Raw genomic sequence first — 18,580 nt, 5'->3', positions numbered from 1 at the left:
GTGCTGACAGGTAATTAATTCAGAGAAGCAAGGATTCTGGTCTTGTTCATTGCTAAGTAATGTTTGTTGTCTATTGAGTGATGGAAGGGAGGACTAAATGGGTCATCTAGTCCAGTAAAGCATCTGATACTTATAACTCCTTCAGAACATCCCTGAGAATGATACTTCAGTCTGTTTGAATATATCTGGAGAAGGAAACATTTTCACCTCTGAAACACACCCAACTTTGAACACATCTTATGTTAAAAGGTTATTTGAAAAAATGATATACAAAATGATAATGGATTATTTTTAAGGAAAAGATGATAGAGTCCAATCATTTTTAGTCCTTGCAATATTATCACTAATAAATGCTTCCTAAGTACTATTCTAGGTATTGTGATTTGGACTATGGCAGAAGAAGCAGGTGATTACATATTTCTTTCAAAGAGATTGTAGTCAAGTTAGAGAGACAAGCAAAATATGTACCTCAGGCATGCTTCTGCCATAAGATATTTGCGTTTGCTGTTTCCTCTGCCTGAAATCCTCTTCGCTCAGATATAGCATGGTCTACCTCCTCACCTCTTCGGATGATATCCTTAAGTGTAGGCCTTTGCTAGCTACCCTATTTAAAATTGCACCATCTCCCCTAACAACCCAGTATTCTTTATTTCCTGTGCCTTATTTTTTTCCATAGCACTTATTATTTGGTGTATCATAAATATTTAAAAATTTTTCTTCATTATCTGTCTTCTTCCATTATTAGAATGTAAGCTTCATGAAGATAAGAATTTTTGCTTGCTTTGGTAATTGTTGGCAAATAGTAGTACTCAATAAATATTTTTTGAGTATTGTAGAATGAATATGTACATGGACATACAAACATAATCTAAAGATGTATGTAATTACTGTCAAATGAATAGTATAAATAATATATGCTCCGCTGAGTAAGTGTAATTCCCCTCTATCTCATCAAGTATTAGTTTATTCCCAAGATGATTCTCAGACCTTAAAAAAAAGTCTTAATTTTATTGTATAACAGTATGTTATTTTTATTTTTTATTTTATTTTTTAATTTTTATTTATTTATGATAGTCACACACACACAGAGAGAGAGAGAGAGGCAGAGACACAGGCAGAGGGAGAAGCAGGCTCCATGCACCGGGAGCCCGACGTGGGATTCGATCCCGGATCTCCAGGATCGCGCCCTGGGCCAAAGGCAGGCGCCGAACCGCTGCGCCCCCCAGGGATCCCAGTATGTTATTTTTATTATCATTTTGACAAAAATACTTTGTTTTTATTAAAAATATTTTCATATTATGACATGGTACATATGCATTGCTGATAATTTGGAAGCATGGAAAGTTACAAAGAAGAAAATACATATGATCTATAACTTCAGTATTCAGATACAACTACCCTTAACATTTTAATGTAGTTACTTTTAGTCTTTTTTCTAGGCATATATTTAGTTTTTACAAAAAATAATTATACTATATGTATTTTGTATCTAGCTTTTTAAAAAGATTATTCTTTTGAATAGTTGCATCATATTCTACTACTTAAAAGTCTCATAACATTATATGATTTTTAAAATTTTTGGATATTTGGGTTTCTAACAGTTTATAGTATAAATAATGCTGTGATGAAGATCTTTATAAGTAGGTACTTTCTGACTCTGAATATTTCTTTAAGGTAAATTTCCAAAATGGAAATTATTGGCTAAAAGGTCTGAGCTTTTTGTTTGCTTTTGCTTTTTACTATGAAAAGTTTCAAACCAAAAAAGAGTAGTATAACAAACTTCTATTTTTAATTACTTAGGTTATATAATTATTAACATTTGACATATTTGCTTCATCTGTTTTTTAAAATAATTTTTAGTTTCTAATGGATTAAGGACCTTTTAAGGGTTGTTTAAAAATCATAACCATATTACAATGATCACATTATAAAAATAAGTAATAACTCCTTATTATCATGTTTGGCCTTTTTAAAAAAATATTTTATTTTTAAGCAATCTATACATGCAACGTGGGGCTCAAACTCACAACCCTGAGATCAAGAGTCTCACACTTCACTGACTGAGCCAGCCAGGTGCCCCCTGTTTGTACATTCAAGTGTCTTAACTTTTAATACTTTCTCTCTTTTTTTCCCCTTTTGCCATTTATTTGTTGAAGAAATGGAGAACTGGTCACATAGACTTTGCTATACTCTTGTTTTGTCTGATTGCATTCTCATGGAATTATTTAATATATTCTCCAATTCACTGTATTTTCTATAACTTCAGAGCAATGGTTCTCAGACTTAAGCATGCATCAGAAATATCTGGAGGGCTTGTTAAACCATTGCTGGGTCCTACTCCCAGAATTTCTCAATCAGTAAATCTGGGGGCACATGAGAATTTGCAATTCTATCATGTTTCCAGATGCTGTTGCTGCTGCTGCTGCTGCTGATCCAGATAATACATTTTGAGACTCACAGCTTTAGAGAGATTAGATCTCTTTAAAAAAATCATTGAATTCATAACTTAAAAAATATGCATATGTATATATTCAGTAATGTATAACAGGGTGACTATACTTAATAATATTTTATAGTACATTTGTTTTGGAGAGGGAGAGTGTTTACACACGTGAGTAGGCGGAGGTGGGTGGGGTGGAAACAGAGGGAAAGGGAGAGAATCTTAAGTAGGCTCCACACCCAACAGAGTCCCATGTGAAGCTCAATCTCATGACCCTGAGGTCATGACCTGAGCCAAGATCAAAAGTTGGACACTTAACCAACTGAGCTATCCAGGTGCCCCATTATTTTATTGTATATTTGAAAATTGCTAAGGGAATACATTTTAAAGTTTTCATTTGAAATAAAAAATGTAGCTATGTGTAGTGATGGATGTTAACTAGACTCATTGTGATAATCATTTCAGAATATATATAAATATCAAATCGTTATGTTGTACGCCTGAAATGAATCTAATGATATATGTCAATTATAGATCCAAAAATATATATAGTAAAATATTTTCTTAAGGAAATATGTATTTGTTTTGCTATTAAGATTCATTCTTTTCCTCCTTCAAATTTTAATCTTATAGAAAAGTTGAAAGATCTTGGAACTTTTTATTTTTTAAAAATATTTTATTTATTTATTCATGAGAGACACAGGGAGACAGAGAGAGAGAGAGAGAGAGAGAGAGAAGCAGGCTCCATGCAGGGAGCCTGATGTGGGACTCAATCCCTGGTCTCCAGGATCAGGCCCTGGGCGGAAGGCGGCGCCGAACCACTGAACCACCCGGGCTGCCCGATCTTGGAACTTTTTTTAAAAAGATTTTATTTATTTGAGAGAGAGCTAACAAGAGAGAGAGCACAGGCAGGGGAGAAGCAGGTTCATGAGCTGGGAGCCATGTATGGGGCTTTATCTCAGGACCCTGGGATCATGACCTGAGCTGAAGGCAGACACTTAACCAACTGAGCCACCCAGGCACCCCAGATCTTGGAACTTTTAAAAGGTTTTGCTTTCCATAAAGGCATTAATGTAAGCAATGTGTAAGTTTGTTCATTTTACCTCATTCTGTTCCAAAATGAGTGTTAACAATGAAACAAATATCGATTCATCTGATGGATAAGGAAAAAAAGATTTCTTACTGTATTTTATTTATTAAAGATTTTATTTATTTTTTCATGAGAAACACACAGAGAAAGAGGCAGAGACACAGGCAGAGGGAGAAGCAGGCTCCATGCAGGGAGCCCAACGTGGGACTCGATCCCGGCTCCCCAGGATCACGCCCTGGGCTGAAGGTGATGCTAAACCACTGAGCCACCTGGGCTGCCCCCTTATTACATTTTAAACATAGCTCTTCTTTCTCATATTTGAAACAGATTTTTTTCTAATTTATTGATTTGTTTTTCTCCAGATTATTAAGTTTTTCCTTTTTAAAAATTTGTCATCAAATCTTTGGACTTGTTTCTTCCATTAATCTGAAGAATTCTTCCCAATTTATTCACTTATACTTTTTTCTAATTTTTACCAGTCTCTTTGTTTATTGTTGTAGCTAACCGTGGTATTCAAATGGAATTTATGTGTGTGTTCTAGGAGAATTCTTCTTTGAAGAACTTGTGGAATTCTTCTTTGAAGAACTTTGAATAACTTGTGGATTACACTAGAATTTTGGGAGGAGCCCTTTCTTCAATTCCTGATTTACTACTGGAGAGACAGGACAATATACATCAGATAACTTATCTATGAACCATAGAAACATTTGAAAAAGTAATGCAGACAATAATACACTGAAGAATAATTTGTCACAAGTAATTTCAGGCAGTCAAAAAACTAGGAGAGTATATGAATCATTACCTAAGAACTGTGAGGGGCAGGCATTTGAATCTAGTCGGTGGCTATTATTGAACAAGGTGTTCAATGAGATACAAATTTTATGCCAAGAGAGGCAAGTCTACAGAACAAATCACTCTGGTTTGTATCCTGGCTTCTGAATATAGGTAACTTTTTCCATTGATCTTTGTGCTCTCAGTTTTTGCATCCTTTTCATACTGTCTTTAATCCTTAACTCTTGGTTGTACTAAATCATAGTATCTATAGGTGTGAAAAGTTTGGCTTCTGCAATTTACATGAACTGCTGGGATTGTAAATAAAGCTGTAACATGGCACCGGTTGAAATAAAAGTCTGCCATTGTTTGGGCTTCAGTGTTTTGAAAGCTTGCACAGATTTTAAATATCTGAAGTCTTGGGGTACCAGGCTGGCTCAGTCCAGAGAGCATGAGACTCTTGATGTTGGGGGTTGTAAGTCTAAGCGCCACACAGGGGGTAAAGTTTACTTCAAAAAACCCTGAGGTCTTGATTTCTAGTTGACAAATAAAAATGGAACTTTATTTAATAAAACTGCTTTTAACTATCAGGTAGTCTCTAGGAAAAATGTTGAAAGATCTCTTTCCCAAGATCTTTGCGTTCAGGGAAAGAGCATTTGTACTTTGTGTTTTTAGCACTATGGAAACTACTAAGGACCTAGTTACACCTTTCTTATCAATACCCCCAATTCCCAAATAAATATTGAGTCAGCTAAAGGAGAGAAGTAATAACATAATTCATTACACAATTTTTATGATGCAACTACTGAATATGTTTTACTTTAATTATTACAAATTTCTGAAATATAGTTATTATTTCCATTTTCTTGAGGAAATCAGAGGTTCAGAGAAACTTAAAACTTATTCAAAGTCCTATGGCCATTTAGATGGGTAACTGGAATTTAAACTGGGATTTGTTGACCAAAATCCAGAGCATATGGTTTCTCTTCCACTCCATTCCACATTTGAACTTTTCTCAATAGGCAAACATCAAAATTCAAATACCTATGAAAACCAGGCAAAGGAGGTAGAACAGACCAATTAGGGACTAACATGAACTAGAAAGCTCATGCTTTGGTCAAAGACGGAAGCTGCTAATCAATTTCTGCAAGTCGTTGCTATGTTAGAATGTAGGTTTAATGTTTCTGGATCTTCTGACTTTTTATTTTTTTATTTTATTTTTTTTAATTAAGAATTTTAATTATGTACATAAATAGCAACATGAGAACCAGGAGTTCGAATGCTGGACATTATCTGTAGGTGAAAGGATTTCCGATTAGTCCACTGGTAGTATGGCATCACCCAAGATAACAAAGAAGCCTGGTATAGTTTTTCCTGAAGAAGGAAGCCAATTTACTACATTCAGTACTGACTTCTCTGCCATTTTTCTGTAGAAAATGCATGGAGTTCCCAATGTTTACCTATAACTGATTAAAATGGGCAGAGCATGGAGCATTCTACTTATTTCCAGGTGAATTCTTCACATTTCCTGGCTTTTGAAAGTTCTCCTTCCACAAATCTTCTACGACTATGTATCCTCGTAAACCCCAGTCATATAATTTCTCCCCACTGACCTGGACAAATACAATGGCTTGTTGTGGATAATCAAGAGAGGCAGCTAGTCCCATGAACCCAGGTGGATACACCAGCTTCTTTATTTTTGACCCTCTAGCCAAAAGAAGTCCAACAATGCCAGCAAAACCAATAACACCAAGTCTTGGAAAAAATCCAGGAGGAGCATTTTGGAGATATTCATAGCTGTCTAACCCCCATTTGTTTGTGAGTACATTTCCTGACACCAACTTGTATATGGCTCGCAATAATGTCGGAGATGTGAAATGCTTTCTTCAAGCTGGGTCCTTGGCTCCTCCACATATTTAGATTGACCCTCAGGAACTGAGTAGAGTGAAAGCTCATTAACCTTCACAGAAGTTTTGTGAGGTGAGTCCCTTTTAGGTGACGCATAGACTTTAAAGGTGAGCAGACTCAGGCTGGCTGACCCCACAGACCTCTGAATTACCTTAAACATGTTGCTGGCAGAGGTGGCTCCGGCCCTTCTGACTTTTTAAAAGAAGGCAAAAGCAGCGTTTTTTTAAAGCATTTTTTTGCACGATTTATTTATTTATTTTATAGGGAGGGAGAACATGAGCCAGGAGAGGTAGGGGGAGAGGGAAAGAGTCTTGAGCAGACTCTGCACTGAGTGCAGGGGCTCCAGGACATGGGGCTCTATCTCATAACCCTGAGATCACAATCTGAGCCCAAACCAAGAGTCCGCTGCTTAACTGACTTGTGCCACTCAGGTACCCTGGAAGCATCATTTTGACTTGTAATCTGTCAATGTTTAGATATCGCAAATTAATAAATTGTTTAATTGTGTGCCCAAATAAGACATATCTGTTGGCCGTATTTAATCCTTGATTCATACTTTGCTTTAATTAAGTACTTTCAAGTGTGACAAGGAATTAATTAGAGCAGTGCTGTCCACTAGAAATATAATGCCATCTGCATATATAAATTTAAATTTTCTAGTAGCCACATTTAAAAAATAAAAGGTGAAATTAATTTTAATGATATATTATTTATATTATGTATCCCAAATCTTATTATTTTAATATATAATGAATATAAATGAATATCTTATCCTAAATCGTATTATTTTAATATGTAATGAATATAAATATAAATATCTTATTAATGAGATATTTTACTTATGGCACATTTCAATTTTGTCTACCCATATTTCCAGTGCTCTATAGCCACATGTGGCTAATAGCTACCATACTGAGCAATGTATAAGTATCTATAAATGTTTCCCAGGTAAGACCTGTTTATTTAGGAATTTCTTCTCCACCAAGAAACAATGTGCAACCCTAGCTGTTTTAGAGTTTGTTAAAGGCATTGTTTTTCTTCACCAAATGAAGGGGAATTTCCCATTCTTTCTAGAGTTGACAGAGTTGATTTGTTAGGATAAATTGGTGAACAAATTTACTTTAATATCTTAGGGATTTTGCACTGAGTAATTTATTAACAAACATGAAATTTGCTCAATAAATGTCAAGTAAACAAGAGAGTAAAGGATATGAGCTTTTCAAACCGGTAATTAACATTCTGAAGCATAGTATGAAAGTGTTTATAAATTCAATCCAATTAGTAGTTTATCAGGATTATCAATTTGCTGTTGTAATATAGCAATTCCATTTAAGGAGCCTCTGAATATCAAATTTATGAGTTTGGAATCGAAAGCAGTGTGGAGATTAAAAATTATATTCTTAGAGAACTCTGAATGTAGGGTTGGATATTTCTTTTTTTTTTAATTTGAGATTTTATTTATTTGTTTGAGAGAAAAAAAGAGAGTGTACGAGTTGGGGGTGAGGAGCAGAGGGGGAGGGACAAGCAGAAGAAGCAGTGAGCCGGATGCAGGGCTCAATTCCAAGACCCTGCAATCATGACCTGCACAAAAGGAGCTGTTTAACTGACTGAACAACCCATTCACCCCAAGGGTTGGATATTTCTAATAGATACAGCATATAACAGGTGTCTTAGCTCAGGCTGCCATAACAAAATAGCATAAATTGCATGGCTTAAAGAACAGAATTTTATTTTCTCAGACTTCTGGAGACTGGGGAGTCCAGATCAAGGTGCTGGCCAATTTAGTTTCTGGTGAGAGCTCTCTTCCTGGCTTACCGATGGGCCACCTTCTCCCTGTACCCTCACATGGTAGAGAGAGCAAACTCTGTGCTGTCTCTTCTTAAAAGGGACACTATTAGATTAGGGCCTACCCTTATGATCTAATTTAACTTTAATCACTTTTATAAAAGCCCTGTTTCTTCATATAGTCACACTGGGGGTTTAGGGCTTCAATATATGAATTTTCAAGGGACACAATTCAGTCTATAGCAGCAGGTCTCAGTGATAGGTTAAGAATTTCCTTTTCTTTTATCATGTATATTTTGTACCTTTGCAGATAATGTCAGAATTGGGGCACCTGGGTGGCTCAGTCAGGTAAGCATCTGACTTTGGCTCAGGTCCTGATCTTAGGGTCATGGGATGGAGCCCCATGTCAGGCTCCACACTCAATGGGGAGTCTGCTTCTTCTCCTTCTCTGGCTGCCTTTCTGCCACTCATGCTCTCTCTCTCAAATAAATAAATGAAATCTTGAAAAAAATAAATGGAAAACAATTTGTCAGAATCAAACAATGCCAAAGCCAAAAGCTTGAACTTAGAAGTCCAAAAAGTCTAATATCTATTATCTAGGTTTTCAATTATTTAATTAGTGGTGGAAATAAGTGAAACATCTAGGGCTCCTGACTTCAGTTGTAGTGTTCTTTTTATCATTATGTTGTTCTTTCATTTGTTCATTCATTCATTCACTCATACAACAAATATACTGTACTACTGGAGAAGAAAAGACCCAGATCTAGCATTCAAGGAAAATAGACCAGGTCTCTTTCATCCCAGTACCCATCTCAGTAGAGAATATATTAGACCATATCTATATTAATATTAATAATAATAGCTATTAGCTCTTAAGTACCAAAAGTATATCAGGCTATGTCAAGCACTTTACATACATTATCTATTTTAATCCTTACAACAAGTTTGTGAATATTTATTGCATACTTGTTTTATAGATGAAGGGAAGTAACTTAACCAAGGTCATGAAAAAAGCCTGGAAACTGGCTGCACCAACTGATTCAGGCCTATATGACTCCAAAGCCCAGGTTTTTCTAGGTGTAATGGAAATATTTCCTTTGGAACTTGTCAATACATCATCTAAATATTGTTAGCTTTTTGAGACTGAGCTAGTGTATATGACACAGAGCCAAAATTTAAAGGTCAAGTTAAATTTGTCTACCTCTAGAGATAGGGGAAAGAGGCTGTGTGCACAATAACCTTGTGAAGGGGGTTTGCTTATTTTGAATAGGAAACTTGGGTTCAGAGAATCAAGCTTTTCTGAGACCAGTTGACTGTAGGTGGTAGAAGTAGTTTTAAACCCATCTTTACTGACTGTACTGCTTTGGGTACTCTGAGAGTAATTTCTGAGGTTGTGGCAAGACTGTTTTTCAAACATTTCTGAAGGTGGCAGTCTGCAAGCCATGCGTTTTACTTATTTTTTAAAGATTTTATTTATTTATTCATGAGAGAGAAGCAGAGACACAGAGGGTGAAGCAGGCTCCATTCAGGGAGCCTGATGTGGGACTTGATCCCAGGACCCCCAGGATCATGCCCTGGGCCAAAGGCAGGCACTAAACCGCTGAGCTACCCAGGGATCCCCAAGCCATACCTTTTAAAAGCTATGTAGACTTCTGTCTTAGACTTCTCTCTTTCTCTCTAAGGGACTCTGGTGGAGCCATAGGAGATCCAAAGACAATTAGTTTGCAAACCAAAAAGACCTACTGATTGGATGCTTCATCAGAAGACACAGGGCAGGGGATAACAACTGGGTTGGAGGCAGAGAGCTTACACCAACTCAGCCAACTGGAGTAGAAATTTGAGACTTGCCTAGAGAGATTTCCTGAGACAGCAAGTCCCCTTTTATAGGTACTTTGTGGCTTTCACTGTGAGTGGGGAGGGAGTAGTTAAGGCCTCTGAGCCAGATTGGCCACCTGTCAGTCCTTATCACCATTTCATTTGGTTAACACTTAGCCCCTCAGGGGGCCTGTGGTGAAGTCCAGACTTGCCATATCCTCTGTAAAGTTCTGCTTGATTCTTTATACTGGCAGTTTTTCATGGTGTTTAATCTAGTTGGGATCTAAATCGCCATTTTTTGGGTGGTTGATAATGCTGCTATGTAGCATTAACAAGGGAGCAGCTTTTCCATTGATCACTGTGACTCTGTTGTGGGTATTTGTGAAAATTCCAGAGCTTATTTATGACATTTGCAGAAAGCTTTATTCATTCAGTGAGCTTACTATCTATCTACTCTGTGTCAGATACTGCTTCAAGGGCTGGAGTTAAATTAGGGAACAAAATAGAGAAAGATTCCTTCCATCATAGAGCTTACTTGGAGTTGAGTAGGGTTGAAGAGACAATAATAAAACATACATAATTAGTAAGTAAATTATTTAGTATGTTAAAGGTAATAAGTATATAAAAAAAAGAGGGTGCCTGGCTGGCTCAGTCAGGGGAACATGTGACTCTTGATCTTGGGATTGTGAGTTTGAGCCCCATGTAGGGTATAGAGATTACTTAAAAATAAAATCTTTTTAAAAAGAGGTTAACTTAAAAAAAATAAGTATATAAAAAAAGACGAAGTAAAGGAGTGTAAGGGAGGAGATGAGGGTTGCAGTTTTAAACAGAATGTTCATTAGATTTAAAATTAGAAATATAAAATTAGAAAAAAAATAGAGCATGGAACAGGGATGGCAACTCCATGTCATTATTTTCATTGTCCATATCAGAAAATAGACTCTCAGAGATTTATCTTCTTTTTTTTTTTTGAGATTTATCTTCTGCTTTTCTTCTTGTTTTTGTTTCTTCTCCATTTCCCCTTTTATTCCCCTTTTTCTTTCTTCTTCCTTCTTTTTATTATTTCTTTTTCCTATCTTCCATTTTCTTGAAACAAAAAAATTAGAAGCCATAGTGTTTACCTTCAAGAAACTTATAGTCAAGGAATAAAGATAGCCTCAGGAAAACAACTTGAGAGCAATATGTCAGTGGTGATATGAATGAGCTATGTTCTTTAAAATAACTAATGCATGAATGATCAAAACGAGTGGGATTATTTAGGCAACAGTTGGCGAAGGAGGCAGGTCCATTTTGATTTGGGTAGGAGGAACTAATGGTAGAAAGGGGCAAACATTGGAGGAGTTATATGGCAAGTACTTGGAGACAGAATTTAGGAAGGTGTGTTCAAGGATTTGTAAAGATGCTGTCTTAGATAGATTGGACAGATTTAGTTGGATGAATGATCTTGGAGGAATAATGGAATGGAGGAGTGTTAAGTGTAAATTAAGGAAGTAAATGCTAGTTTGAGAGGGTTGGAATTTTTTCAATACTTTACGAAAAGAGCTGAGAAAATAGAACATGGAACTCTGAATCTTAGTTAAGGCACTGAACCATATTGAGTAAAGAAATGACCTCCTCGGGATCCCTGGGTGATGCAGCGGTTTGGCGCCTGCCTTTGGCCCAGGGCGCGATCCCGGAGACCCGGGATCGAATCCCACGTCGGGCTCCCGGTGCATGGAGCCTGCTTCTCCCTCTGCCTGTGTCTCTGCCCCTCTCTCTCTCTCTCTCTCTCTCTCTCTCTGTGTGTGACTATCATAAATAAATAAAAATTTTAAAAAAATGACCTCCTCAACCTTACTAAAAATTAGAAAGTACTAACTGCTCCCAGACTTCTGATTTATTACATAGATTATCAGAGAGAATACAGTTATATATATTTTTAAGTTATTCAACAAATTTATTTTACATAAAACAATTTTCAAAGAATGCATTTAAAAACCATCTAGATACTGATTTTATTGCATTATAAAAAATTGAGGGACACAGTTGAAGTATTCAAATAAATTATGAGGGGTGGAGATAGGGCTTAAGATCATTATCCATAGTGTTCCTTAGTCACTTAAAGGATCTGGGTACTAAAGTCTTTACCATGAAGCAGTTCACTTCATTTAATAGAAATCAGTCACAGAAAATATATACATGTATATAGAAAGTGTTATTATATTATCATTTCCAATAATTTATAAAAATTTAATTTTGAATCGCACAAAAGTTCTTTCTTTAAAATTGATAACTCCCAGAAGGCAGGGCTTAGAACTAAATATCTGTCTAAATAATTTATTACAAATAATTAGGTTTCCATTTCTCCACAGATAAAAAAAATCTAGATATAGTTTTCTTAATGTATAAATAAACTATATTTTTAATATATAAAATAATGATAATATATGAAATATGGTTTATTTTATAATATATATTGATATAGTTTTCTTTGAGGATATCCAGTTCCATTGTTTTTTCAGTTCCATTTTTTCTCCTGCTTATTTACAATCTCACTGTGTTGCTTGTTGACTTTCTCTCTTTGGTGGTATTCTTAGTTTGAAGTTTCTTTTATATTCAATTGACTATACTAGCTATCTCTGAAGTTAAGGAGAAAATTCAAGATTGATAATATATTTTTCAAAACACTGAAACAGAATCTAGAATAGAGTACCCTTGACCTCTACGTAAATGTCCCTTTTACCAATGCAGTAATAGAGTTCTTCTTATTTCAACTCCTACTTATTTTAGTCTTTATATTTCTGCCCATTCATTTCATGCAGCTTCTGGGTTGACTTACCAATGGACAAGCTGAACAGTTTACCACACATCCCATCATTGAGCATTTTTTCAGTGCGGCTTCCCAAGAGGGTAATTCTGTCTTCTTGGCTACATGATCCAGGTGTATTTCTCTCTAGATACATCTTAAAATGTCTTACTTGTGGGTGTTCTAAATTTTTATTTCTTTCCTGTTTTCAGGACTATTTCTGCTGTAGGTGTGTTATTCATTGCCATGGTGCTTGTGACAATGACAGAAAGGTAAAAATGCTCGGTGGATACTTTGAGTTTACTTATTGTTTCATTCTATGTTACTGCTGATTCTAGTTTCTCTGGCTAATGATGAGATGGGACAGAAATAACATGGAAAAAAATCAAAACAAAACTCTGCTTAACCAATTATTTCTGAAGCACATCCAAATAATATGTAATATTATTTGGAAATTATTTGATATTATTTAATATATGATATTATTTGAAAATTATGTTAGAAAAGGATATATGGTAATATAGGAGGACAGTCATTATATAGCGTTAGATGAAAAAGGAGGTAACAAAACAGGAGGTAAAAAATTATGTACCTGCATAGAAAAAAAAAAACAAGATCCCAAAATTTTTTAAAAATTTATTTCTAGATGATAGAATTCCTACTAATTTCTTCTCTTTCTTTTTTTGGTCTGTATTTCCTGTAATTAACATGTGTTATCTTTTTAATAAGGAAAAAAGTTAATGTTCACTTAGTGTTATAGACATATGGGGCACCTGGCTAGCTTAGTTGGTAAAGCATGTGACTCTTGATCTCAGGGTCATGAATTTAAGCCCCACACTGGGCGTGGAGCCTCCTTAAAAAAAGTTTTAAGTATAATGTTATTTATAAAGTGTAACCTTGGTTGATTATGATACAAATTTGATTTTCTTTTTTTTTTTAAGATTATTTATTTATTTATTCATAAGAATACACAGAAAGGAGTGAGAGAGAGGCAGACACAAGGGAGAGGGAGAAGCAGGCTCCCAGGATCACGCCCTGCGCTGAAGGCAGCACTAAACCGCTGAGCTGGGCTGCCCCACAAATTTGATTTGCTAATAGTTGAAATGTCTATCTTAAAAGCAAACAAACAAAAATAAACTATCTACCACTTTAACCTCTCTCCTTCCACCAGTTACTAGGAAGTCTAGAATGGATTGATTTGCATTTGTTCATTTGTTCATTTATTGAACAGGTATTTTACTAAGCACTCGTTCTGTGTAAAGCTGGTAGTGGGTAATGCTGAGTGGCAGGCCTAAGTAAAGTCTTATTGCTGTCCTGGGGGCCTCAATGTCTGGATGGTGGATATAATTATAGTATAAGACAAAATGAAAAAAGAACAAAAATGATATGGGGGGGAGGGGGACAGTCTCCATTTCTCTACCTCTTCACATGTAGACCATGTGAAATATTATATTCCAAAGTTTTAATTAGAAAAAACAGTCTTTATAGCTAGTGATAACAATAATTAACATTTATAAAGCACATACTGTGATGTAGTTAAGCAGCTCTCAAAGTGTGGCTGATAGTTCCTTGGGATTCCTGAGACTTTTTTCAGTAGGTATACAGGGTCAAAACAATTTTCATAATAATACTAAGGCATTATTATTATTATTATTATTATTATTATTGTTTTTTTTTTTTTTTTTACTGTGTTGGCATTTGCACTAATGGTGTGAAAGCAATGATGGGTAAAACTGTTGGTGCCTCAATATGAATCAAATTAGTGGCACCAAAATGTTCCACTGACGTATTATTATGTTCATTATTTCTATGGAAAAACAATGCCAATTTCACTTAAGAATGTCTAGATGAAGCAATAAAAAATTATTAATTTTATTAAATCTAGACCTTTGATACATACCTACTCAGTACTCTATGTGACATAGTGGAAAATACATTTAAAGCACTTTTGATACACAGCATTGCATGATGGCTGAGGAAAAATACTTGTGTAAGAGAATAGCCACCTTTTTTTTCATGGAACACCATTTTTACTTGAAAGAATAACTGACAGGCAAACAAAATTTATTCAGACATGGGTATTTGGCAGACGTTTTTTCAAAAATGAATGAAGTGAGCCTGTCACTTCAAGGAAAAACAACTGACAGTATTTGTTGCGAATGATAAAATTTGAACTTTCATGTGAAAATTAGAATTTTGGAAGATTTGTGTTCAGCATTGTGAGCTTGTCAGCTTCCTAAAATCAAAAGACTTTTCCAGTGAGATTTTAGTGCTATTAACGAATGTGATTTTTTTTCTTATTGTGTAGTGAAATGTATCAATGTTTTGAAGATCTGCATAATTCAGTGAACCAATGCTTTGCAAATGACCAGTGCATGATATTATAAAATCATATGTGAATAAAAGATCCATTCAGTGTGCAAGATAGAGCAGCGTATTTTAATGCAACAGTGTATAAAAGTTTATTGATATCATTTCAGATTCCATATCTCAACTAACCTAACTACTACTTGTCATATTGGGAGAGTATCTGAGAAAAATACCCACAGGTATTGGAAAAGAATATTAAAATACTCCTCTCTTCTTGAATTAGATGATTGTGTGAGGCCAAATTTTCTTTATATTCTTAAATCAAAACCAAAGGGTCCCGAAACCAAAAAGTATGAGAATTGTTACTCTAGACATTACACAAAGCATTTAATATGCATAATCTTGCTTAATCTTCACAGCCATTCTTAGTATTACATACACTACTATTATTTCCAAGTAATTGGAATTCCAATTACATGTACTACTACTGTTTTACAAGTGAGGAAAATGAGTTTGAGAAAGTTTAATTACTTGTCCAAGATCATATAGCTAGTAAAAGAGAGGTACAAATTTAGCAATTAAGTGCAATAATTTGTTTTCAGTGGTGGAGAGAGGAAGGTTTCACTGAGGGCAAATTTCGGCTGAGGGATCAATCAGTAGGCAAATGGAAGGGTGTTTGAGGCAGATGGGAGAGCATGAATAAAAGCTTTGTAAGTGAATGGCTAGGGCAGAAGTTCCTAGCCTTTTCTGAGCTATGGACCTCTTTAGGAGTCTGATGATGCCTACTGAATCTTTCTCAGCATTATGTTTTTATATGAACAAAACAAAATGCATAAGATTACAAATAAAGTCAATTATATATTATATATGCAATTCCAAAATATTTGAAAACCCGAATTATGATGCAGCAATATATATATGCTTTTACATTTTATTTACTTTTAAAAAGATTTATTTATTTTAGAGAGAGAAAGAGAGCACAGTAGGGGAGGGGCAGGGACAGAGTGAGAGCAAGAGAGAGGAGGAGAGAGAAGCAGACTTTCTGTTGAGTAGGGAGTCCGACTAGGTGTTTGATCTCATGACCCTGAGATCATAACCTGAGCCGAAGAGTGGGACACTTAACCAACCCAGGCACCTCATATGCTTTTTTATTAATGAGTTAAATAATAAGCACTAGTGGTGAGAAGTATTGATGAACATAAACAATATTTCTACAATTGATATATCACTGTAAAGTGATATAAAAACACCTGCAATTTCTACTGGTGACAAAAGCACAGGTACTGTTAATATTATTACGGCTTGTTGTCTACATTTATAGTGGAAAGAAATGCTAAATTTCAGTTAGAGGTTAGTGAAAATGAATATGTAAATTTTTACCATCCAAATTCACATATTTGAGGGTATTTGAATTCTAAGTAAAGAGGGTACTTGAGGGTATTTGGACTCTAAGTAAAGAACTCCTGGTCTAGAGTAAGTTTCATGTCCCTTCATTCACCCTTTCTTTCAAAAGATTTAATTAATTAATTAATTAATTAATTAGTTAATTAATTTATTTGAGAGAGTGCACACATGTGGGAACATGGAGAAGGGGGATGGGGAGAGAGAATCCCAATCAGACTCCCCACTGAGCAAGGAGCTAGATGCAGGGATTGATCCCATGACCCCAAAATGATGACCTGAGCTGAAATCAAGGGCCAGATGCTCAACTTACTGAGTCACCCAGGTGCCTCTCATGTCCTTTAATTTATGCTGCCAGTCCACTATGAGGTCAGGGGGGCTAGTCAACAATGAACAAATAGTAGCAGCCATACTAATAGTAGTAACAGTAATAGCAACAGTGGAAGCCGCAGTGTAGTAGTAAAAGTAATAACAATAGCAGTAGCAGCAGCAATAGCTACTGAGCACTTAACTACATGCAAGAAGCTCTTCTAGGTGCTTTACACGTTAAGACCAGAAGTCTGGTAACTCTCCATTAGGAAGGAAGGAAGCTGGATAATCCACAAACTAGGTGAATGAAGAACTAAAACATTAATCATATTTTTAATGTTTTAGGTTTTTCTTAACTTTCTGGAAAAGGAAATCAAGAAATCTGGCTCTGAGTTCAAAAATGATTAGAATCAGCTCTAAAATTCTATCATTTTTTTTAAAGCTATAGGTGTTGAAATTTTGAATTACAGCTTTGTAACTCATGTGAATATGTATTTTTTAATAGTATTCATAAGAATATAGGATATAGCATAGCTAAATTATCCCACAGCCCACATGAAATATGTATAAAATTATAAATTTGGGGGGAAAGTTATTATCCTAGTTAAAGAGAATTTTACAGTATTTTTGTACTTTGAGAACTCCAACTTTTTATTATGTACTTTTTAATTCTAGCTCAAACTAATTATTCATTTCTCAGAAACAGAGGGCTTTCTCAATAGCAGCAATTTAGCTTGAAATATTCTGAACCCTCTCATATATTTTTTTTTACACAACTGCATTATAAGCCCACTGAGGACAAAAGAAAGATCTAACATATATTTTGTATTCCTCACGGCATCTGGAAAGGTAAGCGCTTTGGTGTAAAAGTCCATTTTGCATCAAGCCTCACTGTTCAGTGTTATTCTAATATCCAGATAATGCTATTCCTCTCTAATGATCAGTGCCAGGAGATCTGTTCATGGCAGATCTATTGTATCTTTTGTATCTATTTACATGGTAACCTGGAACTATTTGTCATATATTTTAAAATTGTCTAAGAGACATGCTGCTGCTTCTCTAATTGAGGCTACAAGCAGAAATGATGAAAGAGTACATAATTGCAGTGAGCCCAAGTCTGAACAGCATTTGGTTTCCTTGGCATGTAGATTATTTTGCAGTTTAAAGTCCTTTGTTCAACCAGCAAACACGTACTGAATGTCTCCTATGGGCTAGGATGGATCAGGTCAGGTACAGAGAGAAGCCAAAGCAATGTTAGTGAACCTGAGAGAAGGCATGGTGAAGGGGGAGCTTTATAAGTTGTTTTGCTGAATCTTAATGTATACTGGAAGGAGTAATAGGCAAAGAACTGAACAGATAGGAAAGAAACAGAGAGGATTGGGGTTGTCAGAAATAAAGAGAAGACAACCCTGTCCCCCAATCCCTGCTTGGAGGCAGTTAGGCATTGACTTAGTATTTTATGACAGTTTATGGGGATAAGGGCAAAGAAAGAAGTGAGGAATTGCTATACTTGGAAATTCTGCCTAATGGCCTGATATCAGAACATTTGTCCAATTCACTATTGAAGCTCTGAAAGAGATTTAGTATAAAGGAAGCAAGAGATTTGTTATCTTCTGATTCAATAATCTATAAAATAAAGTCAGAGTGGATGTTCGTATATTTCTGCTTGACATAGAGGCAGCTCCTATATGAAATAAACTTGATGAAAGAGAATACTTTTTAAAATCATATTTTACTTTTATTATCTAAGTAATAACAGGAAGCATTTATTGAGCATCTGTTATGTGCCACCTTTAATATTAAGGGCTTTTAAATATTATTATTGTTACTCTTATTCTTACTGTAGTTGTTGACAGCTATTAACATTGTTGAATACTTACTATGTGCCAGGCACTGTTCTAAGAGTTTTACATGTATGAACTCATCTTTTGCCTTGTGAGTTCAGTGCTATTATTTTCCTAATAGT

At 35.3% G+C, this 18,580-nt stretch overlaps 1 protein-coding gene and 1 pseudogene across 8 annotated transcripts in view; one reads left to right on the top strand and one right to left on the bottom strand.

The window, feature by feature from the left end:
* The first annotated feature begins 3,439 nt into the window (after positions 1-3,439).
* LOC144310722 (uncharacterized) overlaps positions 3,440-18,580 on the top strand; it is a 196,855-nt gene continuing 181,714 nt past the window's right edge. For 2 of the 8 annotated variants that reach the window (XM_077892073.1, XM_077892074.1), the window contains exons 1-3: positions 3,444-3,776; positions 4,072-4,475; positions 12,807-12,866. In XM_077892073.1, coding sequence (XP_077748199.1) covers positions 4,396-4,475; positions 12,807-12,866 — 140 coding nt within the window. In that variant the 5' untranslated portion in view covers positions 3,444-3,776; positions 4,072-4,395. Of the gene's footprint in view, positions 3,777-4,071; positions 4,476-12,610; positions 12,699-12,806; positions 12,867-18,580 lie in introns of all 8 variants that reach the window. The other 6 variants (XM_077892078.1, XM_077892077.1, XR_013376402.1 and 3 more) reach the window with 5 other exon arrangements.
* LOC144310721 (MICOS complex subunit MIC26 pseudogene) lies at positions 5,615-6,369 on the bottom strand (annotated as a pseudogene).

Source organism: Canis aureus, chromosome 3, assembly GCF_053574225.1.
Source record: "Canis aureus isolate CA01 chromosome 3, VMU_Caureus_v.1.0, whole genome shotgun sequence".
NCBI classification, from domain to species: Eukaryota; Metazoa; Chordata; class Mammalia; order Carnivora; family Canidae; genus Canis; species Canis aureus.
This window is presented reverse-complemented; position numbering and strand designations above follow the sequence as displayed.